Source organism: Piliocolobus tephrosceles, chromosome 1 (genome assembly GCF_002776525.5).
Source record: "Piliocolobus tephrosceles isolate RC106 chromosome 1, ASM277652v3, whole genome shotgun sequence".
NCBI classification, from domain to species: domain Eukaryota; kingdom Metazoa; phylum Chordata; class Mammalia; order Primates; family Cercopithecidae; genus Piliocolobus; species Piliocolobus tephrosceles.
The window spans coordinates 135,812,869-135,840,194 of NC_045434.1; the positions used below are offsets into that span (position 1 = coordinate 135,812,869).

The 27,326-nt window shown below is 34.9% G+C and overlaps 1 protein-coding gene across 4 annotated transcripts in view; it reads left to right on the top strand.

The window, feature by feature from the left end:
* ODF2L (outer dense fiber of sperm tails 2 like) overlaps positions 1–23,847 on the top strand; it is a 41,777-nt gene extending 17,930 nt beyond the window's left edge. For 2 of the 4 annotated variants that reach the window (XM_023208340.2, XM_023208366.2), the window contains 7 exons: positions 11,847–11,957; positions 13,838–13,942; positions 15,839–15,997; positions 17,573–17,658; positions 17,740–17,902; positions 19,437–19,562; positions 23,535–23,847. In XM_023208340.2, coding sequence (XP_023064108.2) covers positions 11,847–11,957; positions 13,838–13,942; positions 15,839–15,997; positions 17,573–17,658; positions 17,740–17,902; positions 19,437–19,562; positions 23,535–23,663 — 879 coding nt within the window. In that variant the 3' untranslated portion in view covers positions 23,664–23,847. Of the gene's footprint in view, positions 1–11,846; positions 11,958–13,837; positions 13,943–15,838; positions 15,998–17,572; positions 17,659–17,739; positions 17,903–19,436; positions 19,563–20,792; positions 20,852–23,534 lie in introns of those variants that run through there. The other 2 variants (XM_023208349.2, XM_023208356.2) reach the window with 2 other exon arrangements.
* Positions 23,848–27,326: the final 3,479 nt, after the last annotated feature.

A 27,326-nucleotide genomic window follows, 5' to 3' on the forward strand; every position in this document is an offset into this window, starting at 1 on the left:
TTTAGTACATAAGATTATTTCTAGGTGTCATGCTTACAATAGGATATAACCTCAGGCCTGGTCTGTTTGAAACCAGAAAGTATGTTCTTGGCTGCTTCATAATCAGAAAGAATTTTCCAGCTTACTCATATCCAAGAGGTAATTGCTTTCCATAGGTACCAGAGGAGAGACAGGGGAAAAGCTTTCTTTTTTTATTTTTTTTAATGTTTTAATTTTTTAATTTTTTTATTATACTTTAAGTTCTAGGGTACATGTGCATAGCGTGCAGGTTTGTTACATATGTATACTTGTGCCATGTTGGTGTGCTGCACCCATCAACTCGTCAGCACCCATCAATTCATCATTTATATCAGGTATAACTCCCAATGCAATCCCTTCCCCCCTCCCCCCTCCCCATGATAGGCCCCGGTGTGTGATGTTCCCCTTCCCGAGTCCAAGTGATCTCATTGTTCAGTTCCCACCTATGAATGAGAACATGCGGTGTTTGGTTTTCTCTTCTTGTGATAGTTTGCTAAGAATGATGGTTTCCAGCTGCATCCATGTCCCTACAAAGGACGCAAATTCATCCTTTTTTATGTCTGCATAGTATTCCATGGTGTATATGTGCCACATTTTCTTAATCCAGTCTGTCACAGATGGACATTTGGGTTGATTCCAAGTCTTTGCTATTGTGAATAGTGCCGCAGTAAACGTACGTGTGCATGTGTCTTTATAGCAGCATGATTTATAATCCTTTGGGTATATACCCAGTAGTGGGATGGCTGGGTCATATGGTACATCTAGTTCTAGATCCCTGAGGAATTGCCATACTGTTTTCCATAATGGTTGAACTAGTTTACAATCCCACCAACAGTGTAAAAGTGTTCCTATTTCTCCACATCCTCTCCAGCACCTATTGTTTCCTGACTTTTTAATGATTGCCATTCTAACTGGTGTGAGATGGTATCTCATTGTGGTTTTGATTTGCATTTCTCTGATGGCGAGTGATGATGAGCATTTTTTCATGTGTCTGTTGGCTGTATGAATGTCTTCTTTTGCAAAATGTCTGTTCATATCCTTTCCCCACTTTTTGATGGGGTTGTTTGTTTTTTTCTTGTATATTTGTATATTTGTAACATTCGCAAATCAATAAACGTAGTCCAGCATATAAACAGAACCAAAGACAAGAACCACATGATTATCTCGATAGATGCAGAAAAGGCTTTTGACAAAATTCAACAGCCCTTCATGCTAAAAACGCTCAATGAATTCGGTATTGATGGAACGTACCTCAAAATAATAAGAGCTATTTATGACAAACCCACAGCTAATATCATACTGAATGGGCAAAAACTGGAAAAGTTCCCTTTGAAAACTGGCACAAGACAGGGATGCCCTCTCTCACCACTCCTATTCAACATAGTGTTGGAAGTTCTGGCTAGGGCAATCAGGCAAGAGAAATAAAGGGTATCCAGTTAGGAAAAGAAGAAGTCAAATTGTCCCTGTTTGCAGATGACATGATTGTATATTTAGAAAACCCCATTGTCTCAGCCCAAAATCTCCTTAAGCTGATAAGCAACTTCAGCAAAGTCTCAGGATACAAAATTAATGTGCAAAAATCACAAGCATTCTTATACACCAGTAACAGACAAACAGAGAGCCAAATCAGGAATGAACTTCCATTCACAATTGCTTCAAAGAGAATAAAATACCTAGGAATCCAACTTACAAGGGATGTAAAGGACTCTTCAAGGAGAACTACAAACCACTGCTCAGTGAAATCAAAGAGGACACAAACAAATGGAAGAACATACTATGCTCATGGATAGGAAGAATCACTATCGTGAAAATGGCCATACTGCCCAAGGTTATTTATAGATTCATTGCCATCTCCATCAAGCTACAAATGAGTTTCTTCACAGAATTGGAAAAAACGGCTTTAAAGTTCATATGGAACCAAAAAAGAGCCCGCATTGCCAAGACAATCCTAAGTCAAAAGGACAAAGCTGGAGGCGTCACGCTACCTGACTTCAAACTATACTACAAGGCTACAGTAACCAAAACAGCATGGTACTGGTACCAAAACAGAGATATAGACCAATGGAACAGAACAGAGTCCTCAGAAATAATACCACACATCTACAGCCATCTGATCTTTGACAAACCTGAGAGAAACAAGAAATGGGGAAAGGATTCCCTATTTAATAAATGGTGCTGGGAAAATTGGCTAGCCATAAGTAGAAAGCTGAAACTGGATCCTTTCCTTACTCCTTATACGAAGATTAATTCAAGATGGATTACAGACTTAATGTTAGACCTAATACCATAAAAACCCTAGAAGAAAATCAAGGTAGTACCATTCAGGACATAGGCATGGGCAAGGACTTCATGTCTAAAACACCAAAAGCAATGGCAGCAAAAGCCAAAATTGACAAATGGGATCTAATTAAACTAAAGAGCTTCTGCACAGCAAAAGAAACTACCATCAGAGTGAACAGGCAACCTACAGAATGGGAGAAAATTTTTGCAATGTACTCATCTGACAAAGGGCTAATATCCAGAATCTACAAAGAACTCAAACAAATATACGGGAGAAGCTTTTAAATTTTCTGAGAAAAAAAGATATTTGAGTTCTCAGTCAACCCAAGATACATATAACCAGATGGAACTTGAAAGATGATGGCATCATTTTCACTTCCATAATAATACTTTTAGAGGACAGAAAATAGAAGGCAGAAAAGAACCTTTTTAAACCATGAAATAAAGTTTATATGCACGGGATAAATAATATATTAGTAGCATAGAGTACCTTTAGAGAAACTTATAAAATAAGCATCTGACATTGTTTTGTTGTATTTATAGCAGTTTAATTCTATCACTGTATTTAGAATTAACTAAATGATAATACATTTAGTCTATGTATTAAGATGTCCTTAAGACATGTTAAATTCCTAAGAGATATTGCAGATATATTTTGTTGTCCTTGAGAGAAAAGATCTTTAATGTTAAAAGAGAAGTGAAGGTCTAAGGCTTTTTTTTTTTTTTTTTTTTGATTTAAGATTTGTTTTTGTTTGTTTGTTTTGCATTAGAAATGCACTTGTTTCTTGGAAACATAATTACTGGCTGTTTAGAATTATACATTATATACAACTTACAGTGGGGTTTTGAAAATGAGTTTGTTTATGAGAAAAAATATGCACAATTTAAAAATCATCACTAAAGGAAATTATTTTAATAAAATGATAGCATTCCAGGCTTTAAGATTCTGAATTGTTATTTTAAGAGATATTTTTCTGATGGAGATACATCCAAATCTCTTTTACCCTTTCTTAACCCTTCTTTTGCTATACGTCTAAAATGTTGTGTGCTGAGAAGAGAATTTTATCCATTGTAGGTCTTTCTTAGCATTATTTTCTTATGAGCCAATCTGTTTTCTACATACTGATCTGTTTTTGTGGGAGATACATAGTGTTATGCAGTACAATGTATAGTAATTAAAGATTGTTTATTATATATTGCAGAAAGCAACAGATTGCCCAAGCCGAAAAGATTCTTTCCCTTTGTAGGTTTATAAAGTGGGTAACTTTTCTCATCTTGATGTTGAGTTTCAGTCTCCTTTAGACCAATGGGGCAAAGCTAGGCTCACAAATCTCAAGTCTGTTTTGTTCCAGGTGGAAAGACTCGATTAGTTTGGAGTGCAGGACTTGAAATTGCTGGTCCTGTTGACTGTGGTCCTTCAGAGTGAGTGGAGGAAATAGGAATCTAAGTGATGTACATTATAGGAAGTAGCAGTGTCTTCTTTTCTCACCTTTAATGTATTTAGTAATACAATTATTTCAGCTACTTTTTGTTAGGAAAGATTTTTAAAAAAATCAAAATTGCAATGTACCTTAATACCATTTTTTTTTGGCAGTGACATTATGATATTTTGAATTAGAATTTTTTCCTTCAAGAAATTTTGTAAGTCCTTTATAGTCCTTCAAGCAGTATGAACTTCTTATGTTTTCTTAATAAAAAGAAGTTCATTTATTCAGTGAACATAGTTCCTCCAACTTCTGACAATTTATTCAGTATTACCTTTTGAGTGAAGAATATATACTCATTACAGTAAAATTGGAAACTATAGAAATATAGAAAGAACAGAATGATCATTGATCCCACATTCCTTGGAGATAACCGTATTTTGTAATATTTGTTTTTTCACAGTTGTAATTAAAATAATGTCTTGCTTTGTTCACTTTAAAATGGAAACAGATACTGTATGTATATAACATATAAACTCTTTATAAGCATCCTTTTAAATTACTCTGTAATATATATTCAATGTAGAAGTGTTAGGTGATTCCCTATTTGTTGGACATTCACGTTATTCCCAATGTTTTTAACATGTAATAAAATAATGCTCTGATGAACATTTTCATACATAAACTTCTTGTTGTATTGTCTTTAGCTTAAATTTCCATGTAGAATTACTGAGTCAAAGAATATGAGCATTTTGAATGTTCTTGATATGCTTTGCTACATTTCTTCTGAAAAGGCATTTTATTACCCATACTGCCATTAGTTCTCTATACCTCATCAGCACAGGAAATGAAATGTGTGTTTTTATTTGTAGTGTTTGCTAATTTGGCAGGTAAAAATGTTATCTATGGTTTTAATTTGTAACTCTTTGAGGAGCTAGTTTTAAATTTCTAAACAATTTCTATTTTTATTCTTCTCATGGTTATCTGTGTATCAGTAAATTATATATTATACTATTCCTTGGTTTATCACATTTAGTCAATTGTATTAACCTTCTAATTAGTAGAGCATTAACATAATTGATAATATAAATACTAATACAACTAAAAGACATGTTAAATTCCTAATAAATACTATAACAAACATATAACTTATGCTTTCGTAAAAATAAGTGAAGGTAGTTTGATACAGGAAGCTAAAAGAGTTAAGGCTTTAATGGACATAAGATATGAACATAAGGGCAATATTCAATAAGCACTTCCAAGATAGGGCTCAATAACGAAAGAGAAGAAAGAGGAAGAGGAACATGGAGTATATGGGCTTTATGTAGAATGCTGTGTACCTCTGTGGCTTGCTGTGTTCAGCTGTGTTTGTGCGCTTTGTATTCAGCTGATATTTTTTACATGGTTCAGACAATTAATGAGCTAGAAAAAACTGCATCTGAACAAAAGTTACTTCTTTGTTATACATCATTCCCCTGCTTACCAATATTGTAAGATGAGCTTCACTTGACAGAAATGTGAAGCATAGGACAGATTATATATCTTCACCTTTTATTTGGAAAATAAGGATATTTTCCAACTACCTGTTCTCTATCTGTTCTCCCCACGTTCACTTCACCAGTGTTATTAATTGACAATTTGTTCTGTAACCTCAAGTGCTTTTAATAGATTGATTCTAAACATTAATAGCAATGACTTATAATTGTTCTTTCACTACACAGTCAAGTAATATGTTTATACATGTTTTTTTCTTGTACAACTTTAAAATTTTACCTGGAGTTTCCAAAAACTCTTCTTGTTTTACTCTTTGCCCTTATTGTTGTCTTCCCCCCACCCCGTCCCCTTCTTGAAATTCTTCATCCTATCTCTGTTCTCTGAAGAACCTATTTTCCCCAGATTTCTTCTACTTAGGACCTTCTGTCTTCTTGTTTCAGTCTGAATGGGTTGGTCTCTAGGCCTGCTGCCCAGATGCCATGCTGGAATTTTCTTGACTGCTACCCTGGTTCCACTGTTTCCTTGAACCCACATTGTGTTTCTTTTTCTTTTTACTGGAATATATCTGCAAATAATATTCCCTTAAGGAAGAGAAAATTAGAAGTAAACATTAAAATGGTCTCACATGTCTAAAAATGCCTTTATTCTGTCATTTTGATTAATGGTTTCAGCTGGGTGTAGCAACTTCGATTGAAAGTAATTTTTACTGAGATCTTTGAAGGCTTTGCTCCATGGTCTTCCATAAGTCAGAGTTGCTAGTAGAGAAAATCTGCCATCAGTCTGATACTTATTCCTCTGTAGTGACATTTTTTATTTTTCTTGAAAGTTAAGAGATTCCCCTTATCCCTGGTGTTTTGAAACTTCACACACATCTAGTTGTGTCTTCCAGTACTTTGTGCTAAGTACGTTGTAGACTTTGTAAATCCAAAGACTCATGTCCTTTACCTCTGGAAAATTCTGTTATATTATTTCTTTGGTATTGCTCTCTCTCCTGCCCCTTTCCATTTTCTCCAGTCTGTCTGTCTGGATGTACTGCTGATTGTATTGTTGATTTGTTGGACTTCCTAGATTGATAGTCTGTCTTCAATTTCTGGGTTTTGTTCAATTTTGGGGGCAGATTTCTTTGGTCTTTATCTTTTAATCCTTCATTTAAAAGTTTAATTTTCAAGAATTTTAAAAAGTATTCCCCAAGTGTTCCTATCATCAAATATCTGAAAATACCTCTAAAATTTTTTTCTTTTTTTTCTTTTTTAGTGTTTCAATTTATTGTTTCCAACTGGCACTGGTTTTTTTTTTTTTTTTTTTTTTGGAGATGGTTGCTCTGTTGCTGATGCTGGAGTGCAGTGGCACAATCAGAACTCACTGTAGCCTGGACCTCCCAGGCTCAAGCAATCTCCCACCTCAGCCTCACAAGTAGCTGGGACCACAGCACATAGCTAATTTGTGTGTGTGTGTGTGTGTGTGTGTAGTTGGGGTCTCACTGTGCTGCCTAGGCTCCTGAGCTTTTGAACTCCTGGGCTCAAGCAGTCCTCCCACCTTGTCCTCCCAAACTACTGGGATTACAGGTGTGAGCCACTATGCCCAACCCAATTTTTTTCTTCCTTTTTTTTATATATAAAAAACTTTTAGATCTCTCTCATGATACTCTTTTTCCAAAAGTCTGATGACATTTAAGAATTTACAAATGAGACAATAAAAAGACTAATGAAACAGTAGAAAACCAAATGGATATGTGGATGGTTCTTGTCATTTGATTGGTTTCACTTCACTTTTCTCAACTGTTAGGAAACTAGCAGTTTACTGGTGGCCCCTAAAAAATGCCAAAATACATGCGTCTTTGCTCTGGGTCACCAGCACCAGCCCTCTATTGTTCCCAAACAGTTCATTCTATTTCTTTAGAGAAGGACTTTTCTTATCTTTGTTTGTTGGGAAGTAAACTAGTTCCAGGTGTTCTTCCCTTGAGTGTGTGAGTAGGGGGTGGAGGGTAGTGGTAGTCAGCTGTTCTATTCACAGACTTTGAATTAATCCTTTTCAAACCCAGGTCTCACTCTTGCTCTTAGCCCTGTGCCTCTCTAGATTCTTCAGGTAGATGAACTTCCTCCTTGCCTAAATCCATTCCTGATTCATTAGTCAGTCATCAGTTTTCCAGAAGCATTAAAAATATTTTTTTCTTTGATAGCCCCTGGTCTGTTATTTTTATTAAGTTGGCTTATAAACATTCCTTTTGCTTTATATTAGTTTGGTCATTTGGTCTTGGGAATGAATGGAGATTTTAAAATGTGGTTAGTTTTCCAGCAGAAGACTCCTTAAACCTAGGAAATTCTCTGTAATAGGGCACATTACTAATCTTCCCGTTTTTTCACCGTGTTTTATTCTCTCTCTATTAATTTTGCAGGTAGAACTTCATTACACTTACTTGTTTGTACAATTTGTCTCCCTCTGAGGGCTGTTTTTCCCTCCATCCTCCACATACCAGGGCCAGGGATCATTTTATCCTCCCATTACTTCTAGTGCCTAGTACTGTGCCTGGAATACATCAGTCATTTAACAAATGACTCTGGAGAGTAGCAACCATAATGGCTACTATCTATCAATTACCATTAATGTAGGAGGCGCTTGATAAGTACTTTACATTTTTTTTACTTCTAATTCTTATGTCAATGCTATCATAAAGATGCTTTTCTTAATTATGGATGAATACATTGAAACTCAGAGAGATTAAATAACATGCCCAAGATCATACAACTAGTTTACTGGCAGAGCCAGAATAGAATTTGGAAGAAGACAGGAAAAAAATACTAGACACAATCTTGTTCATATTTTATAATTAGAAATTTGATTTGTCTCACATTTTAAGTTATATAAAGTTTGCTAGAAATTGTATTGGAAAATTCCAGAAAACAAAATACACTAGCAACACTAGGGAAGTTTCTTTTATATTTCAGCAAGCCTTATATTAAGATTCAGCTTCACCATATATAACAGAAAATCCAAATTAAATGGCTTAAGTAAGATAGAGATATATGTTTATTATGTAGAAGAAGTACAGAGTTGGCACTTCAAAGCTGATGTGGCTCTTTAGCTGTTTAGCTTTCTGTTCTGCCATCCCTAGGTCATGACCCTCATTCTTTTGATCTAGAATAGAGGCTGGAGCTTCAGCCATTATAGTCAAGTTTCAAGCAACAGGATGGAGGTAAAAAAGATGCATTACCTCCCTTTTTAAAAAATTTCCTCCCCTTTAAGGAGCCTTCTCAAAATTCCCATATGGCTTGATTCTCTTACTTATTTAGGCACATGACCCCCACCTAGCTGCAAGGGAGACTAAGGAATGCAGTCTTCTAGTTATTCTGAGCTCTAGCCAAATATGAATACTCGTTTTATGTTTTCTGCATCTACTCCTATAGTTCTCCTATTCTTACACTTTAGAATGCCATTTTTCTCAGTATCTAAATCCTACCTTTCCTTTAAAGTTTAGCTCAAATGCTACTTCCTCCCAAAGTCTTCTCAATGAATCTCTCCTTGTAAACTCCTATCTTTGTGTACATACAGGTTGCCCAAGGAAGGTGTGACATATACTCTTAATGAATATTTATTGAATGAATGCTTAAATTACTCTATTTGGAAAGAGGAAGCAATTTTATTATGCTTATTTTCTTATTTTCTTGAAATCCTTCATAGAGAAAGGATTAGAAAGGTATTTTAAACTAGTTTTTGATAAAATTATGAATTAATTTTAAATTATATAGACTATAAAAGTCATTGAGTTAAAGTTTGTATTTTAGCATATTCTATTAATAATTAAGAAATGTATTTTTAATGCATTATTTTCTGGATTTTTAAGGAAAACATTTAAATAAGTTTGGCATATGTTATTTGCAGTGTAAATGCAGTTTTTTTGCAGCCTAGATGTTTGTGTTTTATTACTTTTAATTACTTTAGAATAGTTTTGGATTTTAAAGTTGCAAATGAAAAATAAACTGTTAATGCCGCTTCCAAGGCCCAGTAACCTCCTCTATTAGACACAACAGAAAGTTTATTTGGAAGGTTAAAAAGTTGTATTTGTTTCTTATAGAAAGTTAGAAAACCAGAAAGATACAAAGGGAAAAAATTTAAGTCACCTGTAATCTCACAACTGAAAGATAACTGAAGTTAATATTTTAGCATATATATAATTTTTAAATTTTATATGTGATATGTATGCTACTTCCAATAGCTACTTCTAGTTTTTTGCTATTGCAAATAAAAACATAGTTTCGTTGAGTCTTTTTTGCTTATCTGTTTTCTTAGGATATATTTAATTGTATGGTCAAAAGAGAGACTCATTTTTAATATTGTTCTGTATTTCCAAATTACCTATCATAAATGTGTCTACTATAAGTAAAATAGTCCCTATACATTTTCCAGTACTAGGTAATTAAAAGTACTAATTTTAAAACAAATCTCTCCAAATTTTATAAATAATCTCATTTATTTTTGTGGCTTTACATACCATCTATGTGCTCAAGGCTTTCAAATTTATACCTCTAATCTAGACCTTGTCCCTGAATTCCAGACATATATTCTGCTGCCTGATTGACGTCTCCACTTTGATATTTAATAGGTGTCTCAAAGTTGTCATGTCCAAAATGGAGCTCTTGATGTTTCCCAAAATAGTAAATCCTACAGTTTTCCTCATCCCAATTAATAGAAAATCATCGTTTTTCTCATACGCTGCTTCCAGTCTGTCATCAAATCTGCCTCAAGTATATTCAGAATTTGATGACTTCTCACCAGCACCACTGTCATTACCCCGATTCAAGTCTCCATAATCTCTCGTTGTTACTGTGACCTCATGATCATTCTCCTTGCTTCAGCCCTGGCCCCTGCAAGCAGCATTCAGTATAGCAGTAGGCTGTTCCTATAAAAATGTAGTCAGATCATGTCACTGCCCTGCTCCGAAGCCTGCAGAGATATCTTGGTTCATAAATACCTACAAGTCATTATACCATCTCATTTTCTATTACCTCTCTTCTTCTACTGTCATCTCCTTCCACTCTTCCCCTTTCTTCTCTATTTCTACCTCACTGGCTTTCTTGTTGTTTTCCCCTAACTTACTAGGCCTCCGCCCGCTGTTGCCTTTTTCTCTTAAACAGATACACTTTCTATCAGTTTTACTCGAAAGTCTCTTTCTCAGGAGGCCTTCCCCCACATGTCATTCCTAGCTGCTTTTGTGTTTGATTTATTTTACTGATTATTCTTATTTTTGGTCTGTCTGTCCCTCCAGTATGTAAGTTTCATGGAGGAAGAGAATTTCATCTGTTTTGTTCACTAATAGAACCTTCGGTGCCTACAGCATGAAAACTAGTGAACATGCTGGTTCATATATTCATCAGTCATTCACATTTCTGCCTTTTTGAATTACCTGCTCATTATTTTTTATAGTTGTCTTTTGTCCTAAGTAATATATAATAACTGTATATTAAGGATATTAATGTTATATTTGTTTTATTTTTGTAATGGCAAATGTTATTTGACAAGGCATATCAAATTTGTTATTTGCTAATATTTTTTCATATTTTGTTTGCCATTTAAACTGTATTGGAAAGCTATGAAATTTTGGAGAGAGATACATGCGCACACATTTTTTAAAATGGCTTCTCTTGAGAGTGCTCTCACAGCTCTGCACATCTTGTAATCAAAGACATTGTCCCTGTAGACTGTCTTTTCAAGGATGTTTGCATAGTAGATATCCTTGGAATATGATAACTGTGTCTCCCTTAGGAGTATGGGCAGGCATGCTCACTGCCTGCTATAAGAAATTTGGGTTCCCTAAACTCAGGTTTGTTTTTCTGTAATGCATTTGACTGCATATGCAGTTGCCACCTGGCCTCTTTGGGTTGCTCTGTGGGAATTGGGGCTCAGGAAACTGATACAAATGCTGACCGTCTTGCTACTCTTATTGCTATGAGTAATAAGTCCCCTGTCTCTGACCTAGGAATCTTGTACCTTCTGTTATAGCATCCATGAAATTGCAGTAGGCTAACTAGTAAGCTTGCAAGGAAGATAATATCTCAGACTTTTACATTTCTCCATATCTTCTTTTAATTTTATGCTCTTTAGGACTTTTGCTATCCTGAAATGAAATACAGTTTTACCTGAATTGTCTTTGAAAATTTTTAAAGTTTTTATTTAATTCATTTGATACTTCTTTAGTTGGGCTGAGGCAGGTAGTCAACCTATTTTTTTTCCTAAGTTAAACAGTTATTTTATTGCCATTTATTTAGTTGTCCCTGTTTCCTCCATTGATTTAAAAATCTAACCTTTATCATGTACTAAGTATAATTTTTCTGTATTTTTCTTTTCCAGTAACCTCTATATTCTATTGATTTTTCATATCTAGGAACATTTCCAAGTTTTTTTGTCAGTAAATTTAAAAAGTTTTAAAACTCATATGTCCTGTGTAAATCTTAAGAAGGTTATTCATAAGTATTAGTCACTAACTTTGTGAAATTCCTAAATTTTAGATGGTAATTGCATGCAATCAAAAATAATTATTTTATCAACTTTGTTAATACATGAGTTATGTTTTTATAATAATTCTGTAGCACTGAATATTCTAATGACTTATAAAATCTATATCTTTTTTGCTAGACTACACTTGCTGCTTTGAAGGATGAAGTTGTTGCTGTTGAAAATGAACTCTTAGAATTGCAAGAAGTAGAAAAAAAACAGAAAACCCTTGTTGAAATGTATAAAACTCAGGTGACTACTGCATTTATTTTAGTGCTTACTAAAATTGGTAGACAATTTAAAACACTATTTGTTTGCAATCTAAATAAACAGAACTGAAGACAGATGGGGCTATCATTGTGGGTTATAATATGGTATGTCTCAAATATTTCTTAAGGTCCCACACATCTTTGTAAATAGATGATTCTGCCGATTACTGATTCCAACACTGCATATAGATATAGTGGATATTCCTAAAAGTAGATTTAAAATTAATTACATAGGTATAATGTGACCTGTAATGTATTCTTGTTAATCTTGGTTCTATTTGTTTGTCATCGTGTATATTTAATGGTATTGATTTAGATTAATGACTCCCTTCTAGGGTCATTAAAGTTCATTATGCCTCCTTTCTCAGGAAATAAAGTATAATTCAGATTTATTCACATGAAATGCCAAGAAAAGAACATGTGACAATATATATGAAATAGACCATGTGTTCAATGGTAATTTGTAGAAAAACCTTTATTTTTTGGAAATGTAGTATTCAAGAAAACCTTCGTGAGAAAGGTGGGACTTATGCAGGTCCTTGCATGATGGGTAACACACTGGTCAGAGAAAGTGTGAATTAAAGAATAATGAACTGGCTGGGCATAGTAGCTCACACCTGTAATCCACTGGGAGGCTGAGGTGGGCGGATCACTTGAAGTCAGGAGTTTGAGACTAGCCTGACCACTATGATGAAACCCTGTCTCTACTAAAAATACAAAAATTAGGCAGGTGTGGTGACACGCACCTGTAGTCTCAGCTACTCAGGAGGCTGAGGCAGGATAATTGCTTGAATCCAGGAGGTGGAGGTTGCCGTGAGCCGAGACTGCACCAGTGTGCTCCCAGCCTGGGCGACAGAGCAAGACTCCATCTCCAAAATAAAAAAAGAATGAACTAAGGATGAAAGCTTAAGGGGGCAAAGTGTGGGCAGTAGAAAGGGGCTGCATCTCAATGGATTAGATGGGAAAATTAGAGTTGAGACCTCCAGTTAGAGTATTTCAGTCATCCAGGTCTGAGGTAGGAATGAAGATTGTGGTGGACTGTGGGACCTGTTCTTCCTCAGGGTCTTCCAGCTGGTTATTTGTGTTTAATCCCTCAGCAGGAATATTGTTGTTGAGTGACCATATTCTGGGTGCAGGGCCTAGAATCTATTTATTTATTTGAGACGGAGTCTCGCTCTGTCGCCCGTGCTGGAGTGCAGTGGCCGGATCTCAGCTCACTGCAAGCTCCGCCTCCCGGGTTTAGGCCATTCTCCTGCCTCAGCCTCCCGAGTAGCTGGGACTACAGGCGCCCACCGCCTCGCTCGGCTAGTTTTTTTGTTTTTTTGTATTTTTTAGTAGAGACGGGGTTTCACCATGTTAGCCAGGATGGTCTCGATCTCCTGACCTCGTGATCCGCCCGTCTCGGCCTCCCAAAGTGCTAGGATTACAGGCTTGAGCCACTGCGCCCGGCCTATTTATTTATTTATTTTTAAAGCAGATTTTGATTTGGTGGGAAAAATAATTTAAATGGAAGCTAGTTTGGACCAGAGACTGGTTCTTTGAAGTGACATTGATCTGCAAATGAAACTTTTGTAGTCTTCAAAGCTCAACTGGAGAGTTTAGAAGTATTGATGAGAGAAGACAGGTAAATCAGACAAAGATTGTGGGTTAGAGTAGACCACTCAGTGATTCCATATTTAAAGAAGGAATAACATTAGATGAACCAATCGAGGATATTGATAGGAAAATAATGACTTGTTTAAAATCAAATTTTAAATTTTAGATTTTTATCTCGTTATGATTCTAAAAATAATACATTTCTCTAATAACAGACTTTATTTTCAGGTACAAAGTTGTATCTCTAATAATAGACTTTATTTTCAGGTACAAAAGTTGCAAGAAGCAGCTGAAATAGTAAAAAGCAGATGTGAAAATTTGCTACATAAAAATAACCAAATGACAAAAACCAAAAATAAAAATATAGAGAAGGTATGTTTGGAATTTCAAATAAAATATAAACTATATAAAAATTTTATTTGTATATTTTTTACTTTGTGAATAGTATGCAAATTTATTCATTTTGGTCATTTTCTCTAGTTCATACTTAGGAAAGGGCTAGTCTTAACCTCTGTAAGAGTTTGTTTTCCAAGGAAATAATGTTTCTTCCAGGCTGGAAATGTTATTTGTTTATGTGAATTATTTTCACTTTTTTGTTAATATTTGGAAAATAGCATAACATAAATGTTTAATTTTTCTGATGCAAGAACAGACTTTAAATAGCTCAAAAAATGGTTATCAATCATACGTATACAAACCTAAGTACCTCTCATTTTTAATCTCACCCTTTTTTTCTGGTTATAAATCTTTTACGTCTAAAAAAGCAAAGCCAGTATCTGCTAAATGCATTTTTGAAGAAAAATAATATCTTTAAAAAAACCATCATTTCTTTTATTTGTTCTATTGCAACAGAATGAAGGGAAGGCCAGTGTTGGCAAGTTATGATGTTTTTGTGAATATTTTAAAGTTTTTAAATGAAACCGCATCTCTGGGTTTTTGTGTTGTTTTGGTAAAGAAGCAGTGAAAGTTGTAGGATGCTGACTCCTGGCAGCAGAGGTCATGCGATGTTTGTGGTCAGTTCCATCTGAATCTAATAAGGTTACTCTCTCTGGGTTGCTCCCCTATCTTAGGATTGAGGAGTCAGAGCGAGGCAATAATGTGAAGAAGGGGTCAGCCAGAGCAAGCGTCCTCCAGTTATACAGAGATAAAGATAGCCCATTGAATGTGAATGCACAACTTACTGCTTTCATGGAATTACTTTTCACCTATTTTTAGCAGGCCAGCGAAGAAACCATTTTGTGTCTTTTGGTCTCTTTTTCTCATGAAACATACCAGTGCAAATGTCTCCTTTTCTGCTAGGCAGCACTGTAAATAAAAGCATATTTTATAATTCTGTTCAAATGACAGAAAGGGCTGGAGCCTTTTTCAGATACTGTGAGGTCACTATGTTTTCTTTCTAGTATTTTACAAGACAGCTATTTTTTTAATGAAATTTTTCTTTTTCTTACTTCACTGTTTTAAGTCTCCTGGTTTTCTCATGGTCTCTAAGATGTTTTAGGGACACTGAGGGATCCTTTGTTCTGGTTTTATCTTTCATGATCAAGAATGCCAGATACTACACAGAAACTATTAGGTGTTCCCATCTCAGGGAAAGAGTCTGACTATTTTTTGTAATTAGCAGTGCAAACATTTCTTAAGGTTGCCGCTTTTCACATCTCCACAAAAGTGCTGCAGTGAAGAACTGCAGTAGCTAAAACAGATTAATGTAGATGAAATTAGATTTGTTAATAGTAACATTAATGGTCAAATTAAAGGCAAGCGAGAACTGATGATACTAGCTATTTTTAAATAATATACAGTAAACCCTACCAGTTTTGGCTAAGATGAGTGAAGCAAGCTGCTCTAATTTAGGTAAATATCTGAGTTATAAGATTGAATGACTAAAAGTGACATTTCCTTTAGAACCTATAGCTGAACAGTAGACAACTACAGCTTTATTAGTAATGATTATTAGTGATAATCTGTGCTTGAATATAATGTCAGGATTTTAAAAATTTGCTTTTAAAAATTAGTTAAACATCCACCCTGTCAGCTAATTTACCCTATTTATGTGCTCAACAAACTTTTTGAAAACTAAAGTCTACCCCACTTTTTAGTTATACATTCTTATTTAACAGAGTTTAAATTAATATTTATTCAGTTGTGTTCTTATTTAAAGCCATTATACCTAAAATACTTGTGTTACAAGCATATCTAGTATTTAAGATAATAAAAATATTAATGCTGAATGTGTGATCTTGCACTTATTTCCCTACTGCCGCAACTCAGATGAAAGGCCAGATGGAGTGTCATCTGAAGGAGTTAGAGCGTGTCTGCGATTCCTTGATGGCAGCTGAACGGAGGCTTCACGAGTGTCAGGAGAGTCTGCAGTGCTGCAAGGGGAAGTGTGCAGACCAGGAACACACCGTTAGGGAGCTTCAGGGCCAGGTGTCCAGCCATCCTTCTGAGTTTTGCTAAATGCGTTAAAAGAATACTTTGGAATGATTTCACCAGTTGAGGGCACTCATGTCAGAGCTTGATTTTTAAATTCCCATCTACTTAGTTTGTAAAACATAATTTTCATGCAGGTACTATAATACTGTTTTGCAAGCAATTCTTTTAGTATTTTATGGTGAAAAATTGGTAATTAAAATTCCTATTTTGGTTTATTCATGCAAATCTATAGACATTTGAAAACATGGTAATAGAATCAGAGAAGGAGCAAAGTTATACTTACATATATGTTCCTTGATGTCAGAATAAGGTAAATTATTGAAATTTACAAAAATTAGAATTTATTTTAATTAGAATTGTACGTCAAGTTTTTGGGATTTTTTTCAGTCTGGTTTTTTTTTCTGTTTTACTTTTTATACCATCAGAATAGGGATCGTGTGTGTCCTGTTAGTAGTAGCCACATAGCCGTCTCCTAGCTCAATGCCTAGCACATAGTAAGCACTCAATATTTTTTTAATTAATGAAATTTTTTTAAAGGAGCAGTCCAAGGATGGTGACAAGTCTTTTTTCTTTTACTTGCAAGACAGTTTTAGGAAGCATTCACTGTCTATCTTCCAAATATAATCTGGATTTTAATTTTGCAAAAAACCAAATACTGCATTTTCTCACTTAATCAGTGGGAGCCAAATGATAAGAACACGTGGACACATGGAGAAGAATAACACACACTGGGGCCTTTCAGAGAGTGGAGAGTGGGAGGAGGGAGAGGATCAGGAAAAATAACTAATAGGTACTAGGCTTAATACTTGGTTGATGAAATAATCTGTACAACAAACCCCCATGACACAAGTTGACCTGTGTAACAAACCTGCATTTGTACCCCTGAACTTAAAAGTTAGATAAAAATATGCAGACAAAATTTTAGAGTTTAAAGAGATTTTTCTAGTAAAATATCAGACCTAGATTAGCCTAAATTACTAATTGAAATAATGAGAAATTTTTTTTTTCCTTAAATCAAAGCTTCTTACATTATTTAGATCAGATTTTGAAGCAGTGGGAAGAATATTCTGTCTTGGCATGGGCGAGTGTGTCTTTGATTGATTTGTTTACTTCATTTTGCTTCTTAAAAAAACGTATTTTTTACTGACAGTTTCAGCTTCGCAGATATTCAATTATTAATCAGTATTTTTAGGTGAAACAGAAAACCATAAGAGAAACCCTAGGTATCCAAAAATAGGAGATTAACACTGCTTAAAATTTTCGTATTTCAACTTAACAAAATAAATATCTTTCTTCAATAAGGTGTTGTTCAAAATGTTTTAATTGCCATCATCCTGAATTTTTTTCAGTTGATTATTTTCCAACACAGGCAACACATCTTCTTTAAATTTAACCAGGAATTTAAAACTTCCATTTTAACAATATAACGTTTTCTTGGTGTCTTTCTGTGTAAGAGTAGTAACATTTATACCTTCTCATTGCTTGTGGTCTAACAATAAATTGTGTGGATTTCTTTGGAAGTTGATTGTGAAGAAAATGACTAAGAAAACTTTTTTTTTTTTCTTTTAGGTTGATGGAAATCACAGTCTTCTGACAAAGCTTTCTCTGGAAGAGGAAAACTATCTTATTCAGTTGAAGTGTGAAAACCTTCAACAGTAAGTATTAAATTACTTAACATTGCTGCTGCATATTTCTCTGCACACTAAACTTTTGAAATATATGTTTTCTGTAAAAAGAAAATTAGAACAGATGGACACAGAAAATAAAGAGCTTGAGAAGAAGCTGGCAAACCAAGAAGAATGTCTTAAGCACAGCAATCTTAAGTTTAAAGAGAAATCTGCAGAATATACAGCATTGGCCAGACAACTAGAAGCCGCTTTAGAAGAAGGAAGACAAAAGGTATGCATGGCCTTTATTTAGAAACTTTTTAATTCATTTATCAAAGAGTCATCTTTTTAAACATCTTGTCAAACCAGTAGTTATTGTTTTTGTCTTGATGACAGGGTGAAGGGAGCAATTACATTTTTGTTCTTTAACTATCTTCTCTTTCAAGCAAAACAGATACATTGCTGGGCTAGAGTTACTTCACTAGATAAGTGGTAATGTGACTGGGAAAAGGGCAGAGATGGAAAACACTTTGAAGACATAATCTCCTCCCGTACCTTTTTTTTTATATACAACCAAATTGAATGTGCAAATAATTGAACATTTTTCTTTTGATCAGGATTCAGTGAGCTGTAATGTTCAAGTCCCTTTTGACAAATATTGTTGCATAAATAAATACAATATTAAATTTCAGTTACATCCATTAGGTTAGCATTCAATGAATACTTCAGTATCAGGCAATCTGCTAGTGCTTGAGATGCAAAGATGAATGAGACCTGGTCTTAGCTCTCAGCACTCTCATAATCTGGTAGGGTTCAGCCTAAGTGCATTTTGGAAATGCCAGGTATGCTCTCAGATTCCTTCCTGAAAGGAAGAGTTCAGAGTCCCAGAGGTATGTCTGCCCTCTCCTTTCTCTCCTGCTACAATGGAATATAGGGCTATCTGTAGCTTCTGCCCATGTGAGAGTGCCATTACTGCCCTGTTACCATTGCCTACACTGAGGGGATGGTACCAAGGGCATTGTTGTTTGTCCTAAGGGCCTTTTCTCCCATAGCTTCAGATCACACTGGCATCTCTCATGCATAATTGTTCTTGGAATATGTACAGAAGAAATCTTTATAATAACTTAGAACTGAGTTCATAGGAATTAGATTGGAGGACAGTCCTTTCCACTAGCTCCTTGTTCCTGGGTCAATCCCTGCCTCTACTCTCATTCTTGTGGCTTCAACCCAGCATTCTTACAAATAGGCTTCCGCATATCTGATTCCTTAGAAGAACATAACTAAGCTAGACTTCCTGCCAAAATAAGTAATCAGGTAAATGTGAAAATTCAAATTCAGACCAGTTTGGAAGTGAACGAATGAAGAACCAGTCTGTGTGTGTGTGTGTGTGTTTGTAGGAAGTGTGTATACCAATTCCTCCTCCCAGTTCTGTTAATCCAAGTGTGTAATGAGCATTTAACAAGGAATTTCTATGTTCCATCACTGCTCTTAACACCCTGGTGAATATAAATGCTATAAAAATGGTAATTGGTCTCAGTCTGTTTTTGAAATATACTGTTGGAGAAAACACCTACCTAAGTCACAGAGCAGTGAAAATGTATACATCTCTTCCATCTCAAGCCAATTTTGCAGATATTTAATGCTGCAAAGATAAGTATAGTACATACTTACACTATATATGCTTCTTCAAGATAGAACATCTTTAAACTTGGATATAACATACAAGTAATATCTGTTTAGAAAAAAGGTACAATATAACTATGTCAAGGCTTTAAATCATATTTTAAAGAAAGCACTTTATTTTACTCTTTTGATAAAAATTACAGGTTGCTGAAGAAATAGAGAAAATGTCATCTAGAGAGAGAGCTTTACAAATTAAAATATTAGATCTGGAAACTGAGCTTAGAAAGAAAAACGAAGAACAAAATCAACTTGTTTGCAAAATGAACAGTGTAAGTATTAGCATGGCTTAACATATTATAAAAAATAGCATTTAACATTTTTACCATGTAGAAAGTACAAAGCGAGTGAATCAAGGCTATTGTTTTACTGATAATATTAAAAATAGCAAGCAATATAAAACATAAAAAATAAAAATGTTATGATATGCCAAATAATTTATTATTCTGCCTCCTTGGATGGCATGTATTGCATTGCCCTCAAATCTGATAAAATCTCATCAGGACCTTTCCCTACATGTTACTTTTGCAATGACCACTGCTTAATGAAAATTACAGATACAATCTACTTGATTTCATCCTGATATGAATTTTTCATTTTTTAAAGATAAACACGTGAGTTTTATATCTGTCTTGAATAATAAATATTTTATTTTAGAAAGCTATAATTTTGTATTAAACATTCAGTATTGTTAGATATGCATGTGCGATGGATACTTTAGTCCATTCAGCCAAGAAATGAAAATACCAAATTGACTGTGTTTAATTAGTCTTCTGTTTTTTTCCTGAATACGCATGAAATAGTCAATTGGCATAGAATATTCTGAAAGCTAGTATTACTCATGATTAAATTACTTAATAACTATCTACTAGATAATGACATAGAGAATAATGATACTGTATTTTTTCCAGGATCCAGAGAGTCCATTCAATCTATTTTTTTTATTCCTAAGTGTCTAAAAAGTTGAAAACCTAAAAGATTCAAGGGTTAAATGACTTTTGGCATGCACAATTTGATTTTATTGCCATCAAAAGTTTCATGACAACTTAATCAGAACAAAATGTCGATCACCTTTAATTTAGCACAGGCCTTCCATTTATTTCAAAAAAAAATTTTTTTTAACTCACCATTAGAGTTTCTGACATTGTAAAATATGTGTGCTGTTTTTTGTGTAATTGAAGCCTCTGAAAAAATAAATGAGGCGGGTTTTGCTGTAATATCCCTAGTACTTGGCGAAAGTTAATAAAATAAATAGATTCCATTCACAATTGCTACAAAGAGAATAAAATATTTAGGAATACAACTTACAAGGGATGTGAAGGACCTCTTCAAGGAGAACTATAAACCACTGCTGAAGGAAATAAGAGAGGACACAAACAAATGGAAAAACATTCCATGCTCATGAATAAGACAAATCAATATCATGAAAATGGCCATATTCCCCAAAGTAATTTATAGATTCAATGCTATCCCCATCAAGCTACCATTGATTTTCTTTACAGAATTAGAAAAAACTACTTCAAATTTCATTTGGAACCAAAAAAGAGCCCACATAACCAAGACAATCCTAAACAAAAAGAACAAAGCTGGAGGCATCACATTACCTGACTTCAAAGTATACAACAAGGCTATAGTAACCAAAATAGCATGGTACTGGTGCCAAAACAGATACATAGACCAATGGAACAGAACAGAGGCCTCAGAAATAACACCACACATCTACAACCATCTGATCTTTGACAAACCTGACAAAAGCAATGAGGAAAGGAGTCCCTATTTAATAAATGGTGTTGGGAAAACTGGCTAGCCATATGCAGAAAACTGAAACGGGATCCCTTCCTTATACCTTATACAAAAATTAACTCAAGATGGATTAAAGACTTAAATGTAAGACCTAAAACCATAAAAACCCTAGAAGAAAACCTAGGCAATACCATTCAGGACATAGGCATGGACAAAAACTTCATAACTAAAACACCAAAAGTAATGGCAATAAAAGCCAAAATTGACAAATGGGATCCAATTAAACTAAAGAGCTTCTGCACAGCAAAAGAAACTATCATCAGAGTGAACAGGCAACTGACAGAATGGGAGAAAATTTTTGCAATCTATCCATCTGACAAAGGGCCGATATCCAGAATCTACAAAGAACTTAAATTTACAAGAAAAAAAACCCTGTCAAAAAGTGGGCAAAGAATATGAACAGACACGTCTCAAGACATTTAGGCAGCCAAAAAACATATGAAAAAAAGCCCATCATCACTGGTCATTAGATAAATGCAAATCAAAACCACAGTGAGATACCATCTCATGCCAGTTAGAATGACGATCATTATAAAGTCAGGAAGCAACAGATGCTGGAGAGGATGTGGAGAAATAGGAATGCTTTACACTGTTGGTGGGAGTGTAAATTAGTTTAACCACTGTAGAAGACAGTGTGGCGATTCCTCAAGGATCTAGAACCAGAAATACCATTTGACCTGGTCATCCCATTGCTGGGTATATACCCAAGGGGTTATAAATCATTCTACTATAAAGACACATGCACACATATGTTTATTGCAGCACTAGTCACAACAGCAAAGACTTGGAGCCAACCCAAATGCTCATCAGTGATAGACTGAATAAAGAAAATGTGGCACATATACACCATGGAATAATACTATGCAGCCATAAAAAAGGATGAGTTCGTGTCCTTTGCAGGGACATGGATGAAGCTAGAAACCATCATTCTCAGCAAACTAACACAAGAACAGAAAACCAAACACTGCATGTTCTCACTCATAAGTGGGAGTTGAACAATGAGAACACATGGATACAGGGCAGGGAACATCACACACCAGGGTCTGTCGGCATGGGGCGCTAGGGGAAGGATAACAGTAGTAGAAATACCTAATGTAGATGATGGGTTGATGGGTGCAGCATACCACCATGGCATGTGTATACCTATGTAACCAACCTGCATGTTCTGTACATGTATCCTAGAACTTAAAGTATAATAATAATAATAAAAAAATAAAGATCTGATGTTTTGTTAAACCTGATAATTTTTGTACTAGAATTCTAAGCATAGATTTAAACATTGCTGAAAAATTAGTTCGTGTGTTTTATGCCTTCCAGGGGACAGTTAAGTGGGCAGTATTTAATATGCCTGCTTTAGCCCCATTTGAATTGTAAGCACTCTGAGAGCATATCTCATAGTTGCCTTTATCCCTGGTGTCTCCCACAGTGCCCTGCTCACCTGCAGGCCTTTTTGTATTTTCTGTCCAAGTACCCTAATGGGGTGGCGCAGAATGGATGTACAGATCTGAGGATGACCTCAGCAGCTTAATCCAAGGCACCCCTCCTGAAGCCTGAAATGTCTTTGAAGTCTTATGTATTATCCTAAAATCCATTGACATTTTATATCCTACCCTACAAAATAAGTGTGTATTACTATTTTTCTTTCCAAATTGTTGAGTAAAACTCATTGTATTTATCCTGTGACTTTGTAGTGCTAAGCCTATCACATTATTTTTTACCTGCTCCATTTCCTGAGATGGGCATTGCTCAGTTTCAGAAGGTATCAGGTGTCATTGAACACCTGATATGAAGGATGTAAAAGTTCTCTCTTTTCTGTCTAGGTGTCTATATTTTAATTGGAAGCTAGATGATATTTGCAACCTGTGGTTATCTAAAGCATTGTCAGTGAACTCACCTACTTAAGAATTCATACGCACCTTAGTTAAAAAAAAAAATGTATTGCAGTTTTAAATTTTTTCCTCAAAGAACAACTTTAATGTAAGAATTATTTTTATTTTTTCAGGGATTCTAGAAATAAAATGTTCACATTATCAAAACTAGAGTTCTGTCAACTTTTAAGACATTTAATTATTTTGGAATAAAATGTGAATTTTTAGACAGAAAATGGCAAAAACTGGTATGAAAATATAATCATGTTACATGTGAAATTATGACAGTTGTTAAAGAGCCTATTAAGTTAGTTATGTTAAATATGTAATAATTTGGTGCTAAATGAATGTGTATTATAAATTATATCAGTGAAAATCAACCATGTGTGTGCTTTAATTATTAATTTTAAAGAAGAGTGAGCTTTAAGAATGAACACATCAGATGTGAGTATTCTTTTAAAAAATCAAAAAGAATTATCTAGTTATTGTATATATGTTTTTAATATTATGACTCTGGTCCTTTGGAATGAATGCTATTATTGCTTATCTGTATTTTTTTCCTTTTTTCTTTAGAAAGCACAACATCAGGAAGTGTGTTTGAAAGAAGTACAAAATAGTCTTGAGAAGTCAGAAAATCAAAATGAGAGTATTAAGAATTATTTACAGTTTCTTAAAACTTCTTATGTAACAATGTTTGAATAAATTGTCAGATTTATTTTCTCTAAGTAGTAGATTTTTATTATGAGTCTAAGATGTGATTGGGTAAAAAAATAAATATACTATCAGTCATATTTTATGATTTATGGGTGATAGTATTAGAGTTTTTATGTAAAGATTTTTGAAACATAATTTATCTAACTGAAACTTTAAAATAGGATAGTTGTTACTTTTCCTTTTTGCTGGATAATTCTTATTTATCTCTGGTTTAATTTCTTTTAAAAGTAAATTGGTTTTTAGAATTTTTCTCTCACACATACACATAGAAGTCCGATTAATTCTTTGTGATGTTTGTAGCCACCATTCAAGTGAATTTGTAGTAAGTCTTTGCCAATTTGATTTTAAATAATGTATATAATTGATTATATTGTGGTGATATATAAATATAATAAAGTAAAATATTCTTAATTTTAATTTTTAATAATTGTGTAATTACATACTTTCTAAAGCTACTAAATTTTAAGTCACAGCTATTAAATACCAGCTGCTAATGACAGGTGAAAACGTGGTCGTGCATTGTTTCTTTATAAAGAACAGGCATTCAGGCTGTCTTCAATTTGTAGTCTCTTTTATTCATTTTATACTAATGATTATCTGATATTGTTATTATTTAGGCATTCTAAAGCCCCTTAGTTAAATAAAAGATTAAAGGGGAACAACTTATCCCACCCCTCCATGGCCAACTCACATGGAGATGATCAAAATAAGCACTTTTAACATCAAGAAGCTTTAAAATAAGGTCTTTAATATTGTGATGAAGTTGTCCAAGTTGACAAAGAACTTGTTTGCTATAATCTCCCACTGTGTGGGCCAAGGCAGGATACTCTAAAAGGGGATGGACGTGGTTTACAAAGGATCAAGTAATAATGACTCCTCTTGGACAATGACTTTAGAGCTGTTAATTCAAAGGAACACTCAGGTCTTAAAAGATCTCTAAAAAAGGCAGGTTTTGAACTACACAGTTCCAGCCTATGAACAGACATATCTCTTTAAGATGTTTTATGCTCTTTTCTGATCAGAGTTGAGGGCCTGGTCCCCACTGATCCCCTCACTTTTAAGACTGTCATATCATACACAGATGCTTACTTTCTAGTGACCCAATTGCTTCATAGTATTTTTCTTAAAATAGCAAAATACAGAGTGTCAGAACTGGCCACATTTTTTACCCAACAATTGCTAACAAGATTAGTGTCACTTTTTAAAAAAATCATAGTACTCGTGGTACTAAAAACATACCTGACCCTTGCAGCCCTTTCTTTATCTCCTAACACAAAGAGAGCCTCAAGAAATGCCCACATGAAAGGAAAGCAAAGCTCTTGAGTTTTACTCACTAAACTGTAAGCTCCTCAGGGGCTGAAATGTATCTTAGTCATATGAATATCTAGGTACTCAGTTGATGTTTGTGGATAGATGGACAGATGTTGAAAGAAGCAGGTATTCATACTCCTGTTTTAGATATGAAAAATGTAAGCAAAAAGGGTTAACTACCATGGCTGTGGTATGAAACTTAAGTTTAAAGTTGGCATTTAAATTCAAGTCTACAACATTAAAGTTCTATGTACAGTGCTGTTTTCCCACTGTAGCAGCAGCCCAGCAGCAGCGCTGCTATGATTGATTAAGCACTTGCTATGTTGCAGAGTTAATACTTGTGATAATATATTAACTCGTTTAATTTTCAGGAAACTAAGACATGGAAAGGTTAGGTAACTTGCCCAAGGTCGCACAGCTAGTAAGTGGCAGACGTCCAGAGTCTCTGCTCTGCTCTTAACTCTCACCATACTACCTCTGTATCCATTTCATAAATAAAGGTAGTGGTTTCTTTTAACAGTATTGCATTTGTCTTACCCATGCATACCTCCTTTCTCATATTTTTAATTTTTTATTGTTACCAAAATAATTTGTGCTTATGGCATTTAGAAATTGGTGCCTGCAGCTTTAGATAGACTGTGGATGAAAAGACTACCACAGAGTTCCTAAGGTTGGTATTTAGCTCCTAGTGACACAACATGACAAAGGAAAGTTGCTGAATGCTAGAATTTAACAATCTCTGCTTAATACTGTTTCCGTGTGAAGCATTAGGTACACACATTGGGCTTACCTGGTATGTGACATAAATTCAATGTCAGTAAGGTCCTTGAGCCAGAAAGCCCATTTCCCCACAGTACTAAAAGATCTGCAGGATTTTCCCTTTATCTTTGATATTCAGGGCCTCAAGACTTTCTAAGTTGTAAATGTTTTATTCCATTATCTATGTTATTATTACTTCTCATGTTCCTTTCCTCCTCTTTAGTTGGCCTCCTGGATCTGACCTCCATGCAGCTTTGTCTTTTCCCTCAGGTTATCTGCACTGGGTCTCTTATAAGGTATTTCTTCCAGCGATTTTTCTGACCACTAATGTTATCTTCAAAGTCAGTCATTCTCTTTTTCTGTTGGATGTTGAACTTTTAATTAAGAAATCGTGGTGTTTTTTAGTTTCTGAAAATCTTTTCTTTTTTTAATTCTATAATTCCATGATATTTTTCATTAAAATTCTCCTCTGTCTCTTCCATTGGTTCTGCTTCAGTAGACATCTGTCTTATTTCTGTTCCGCCGGTCATCTTTCTTCCCATGCCCCATAAATTAATTTAACTTTTCCTGGCCTACTTAAGCTGTGGTTTCCTCAGCATCTGCCAGCACCTTGTTGTGCACATCTCTTGTTGTAAGAGATGCGGTGGCTTCATTTCTCATGGACTTGTGAGACCTCTTACCATCTGATAACTTTCTATGAGGAGCTGTTTAGCTCCCAGACCTTTTCAGTCTCAAGCAGCAGTTCCTTCCCAACTACAAGATTGGAAAGCCCTTCACTAGAGAGCCCCTTCAAGGTTTTCTGAGGTCAGCATGTCTGTTGCAGCAAATGGCAAGTGAAGTCCTCTTAGGAAGTGAGTCACAGCAGGGTCTGTAGTTGGAAAAACATACGGCAATTTAAAGAATGAATTTGATCTATCTTTGCTGGCTTGCAGTTTATTCGTTGTATTTAGGTGAAAAAAAGTCACAAAATCATGTTTATTTTTGTAATTAAACACCTCTCTGTATATAGGCTCACATATGTTGGTATGCACATGGAGAAAGGAATAGAAACCTACACACCTGATGTGGTTTGATTCTGTGTCCCCAACCAAATCTCATCTCAAATTGTAATCCCCACTTGTTGGAGGAGGGGCCTGGTGGGAGGTGATTGGATCATGGGGGCGCATTTCCCCCTTGCTGTTCTCTGGATAGTGAATGAGTTTTCATGAGATATAATGATTTAAAAGTGTGTGGCAGTTCCCCCCTCACTCTTTCAGTCCTCCTCCTGCTCTGCCATGGTAAGACGTGCTTGCTTCCCCTTTGCCTTCCACCATAATTGTAAGTTTCCTGAGGCCTCCTAGTCATGTTTCCTGTTAAGCCTGTGGAACTGACTCAAACTCAAATCAGCAAGATAAAAATAATCCCATTAAAAAGTGGATAAAGGATATGAATAGACAAATTCTCAAAAGAAGATATACAAATGACCAACAAACATATGAAAAAAATGCTCAACATCACTATTGTCAGGGAAATGCAAATTAAAACCACAATGGTTGGGGGGAAAGGGGGGATAAAAGACTACACAATGGGTATAGTGTAAAC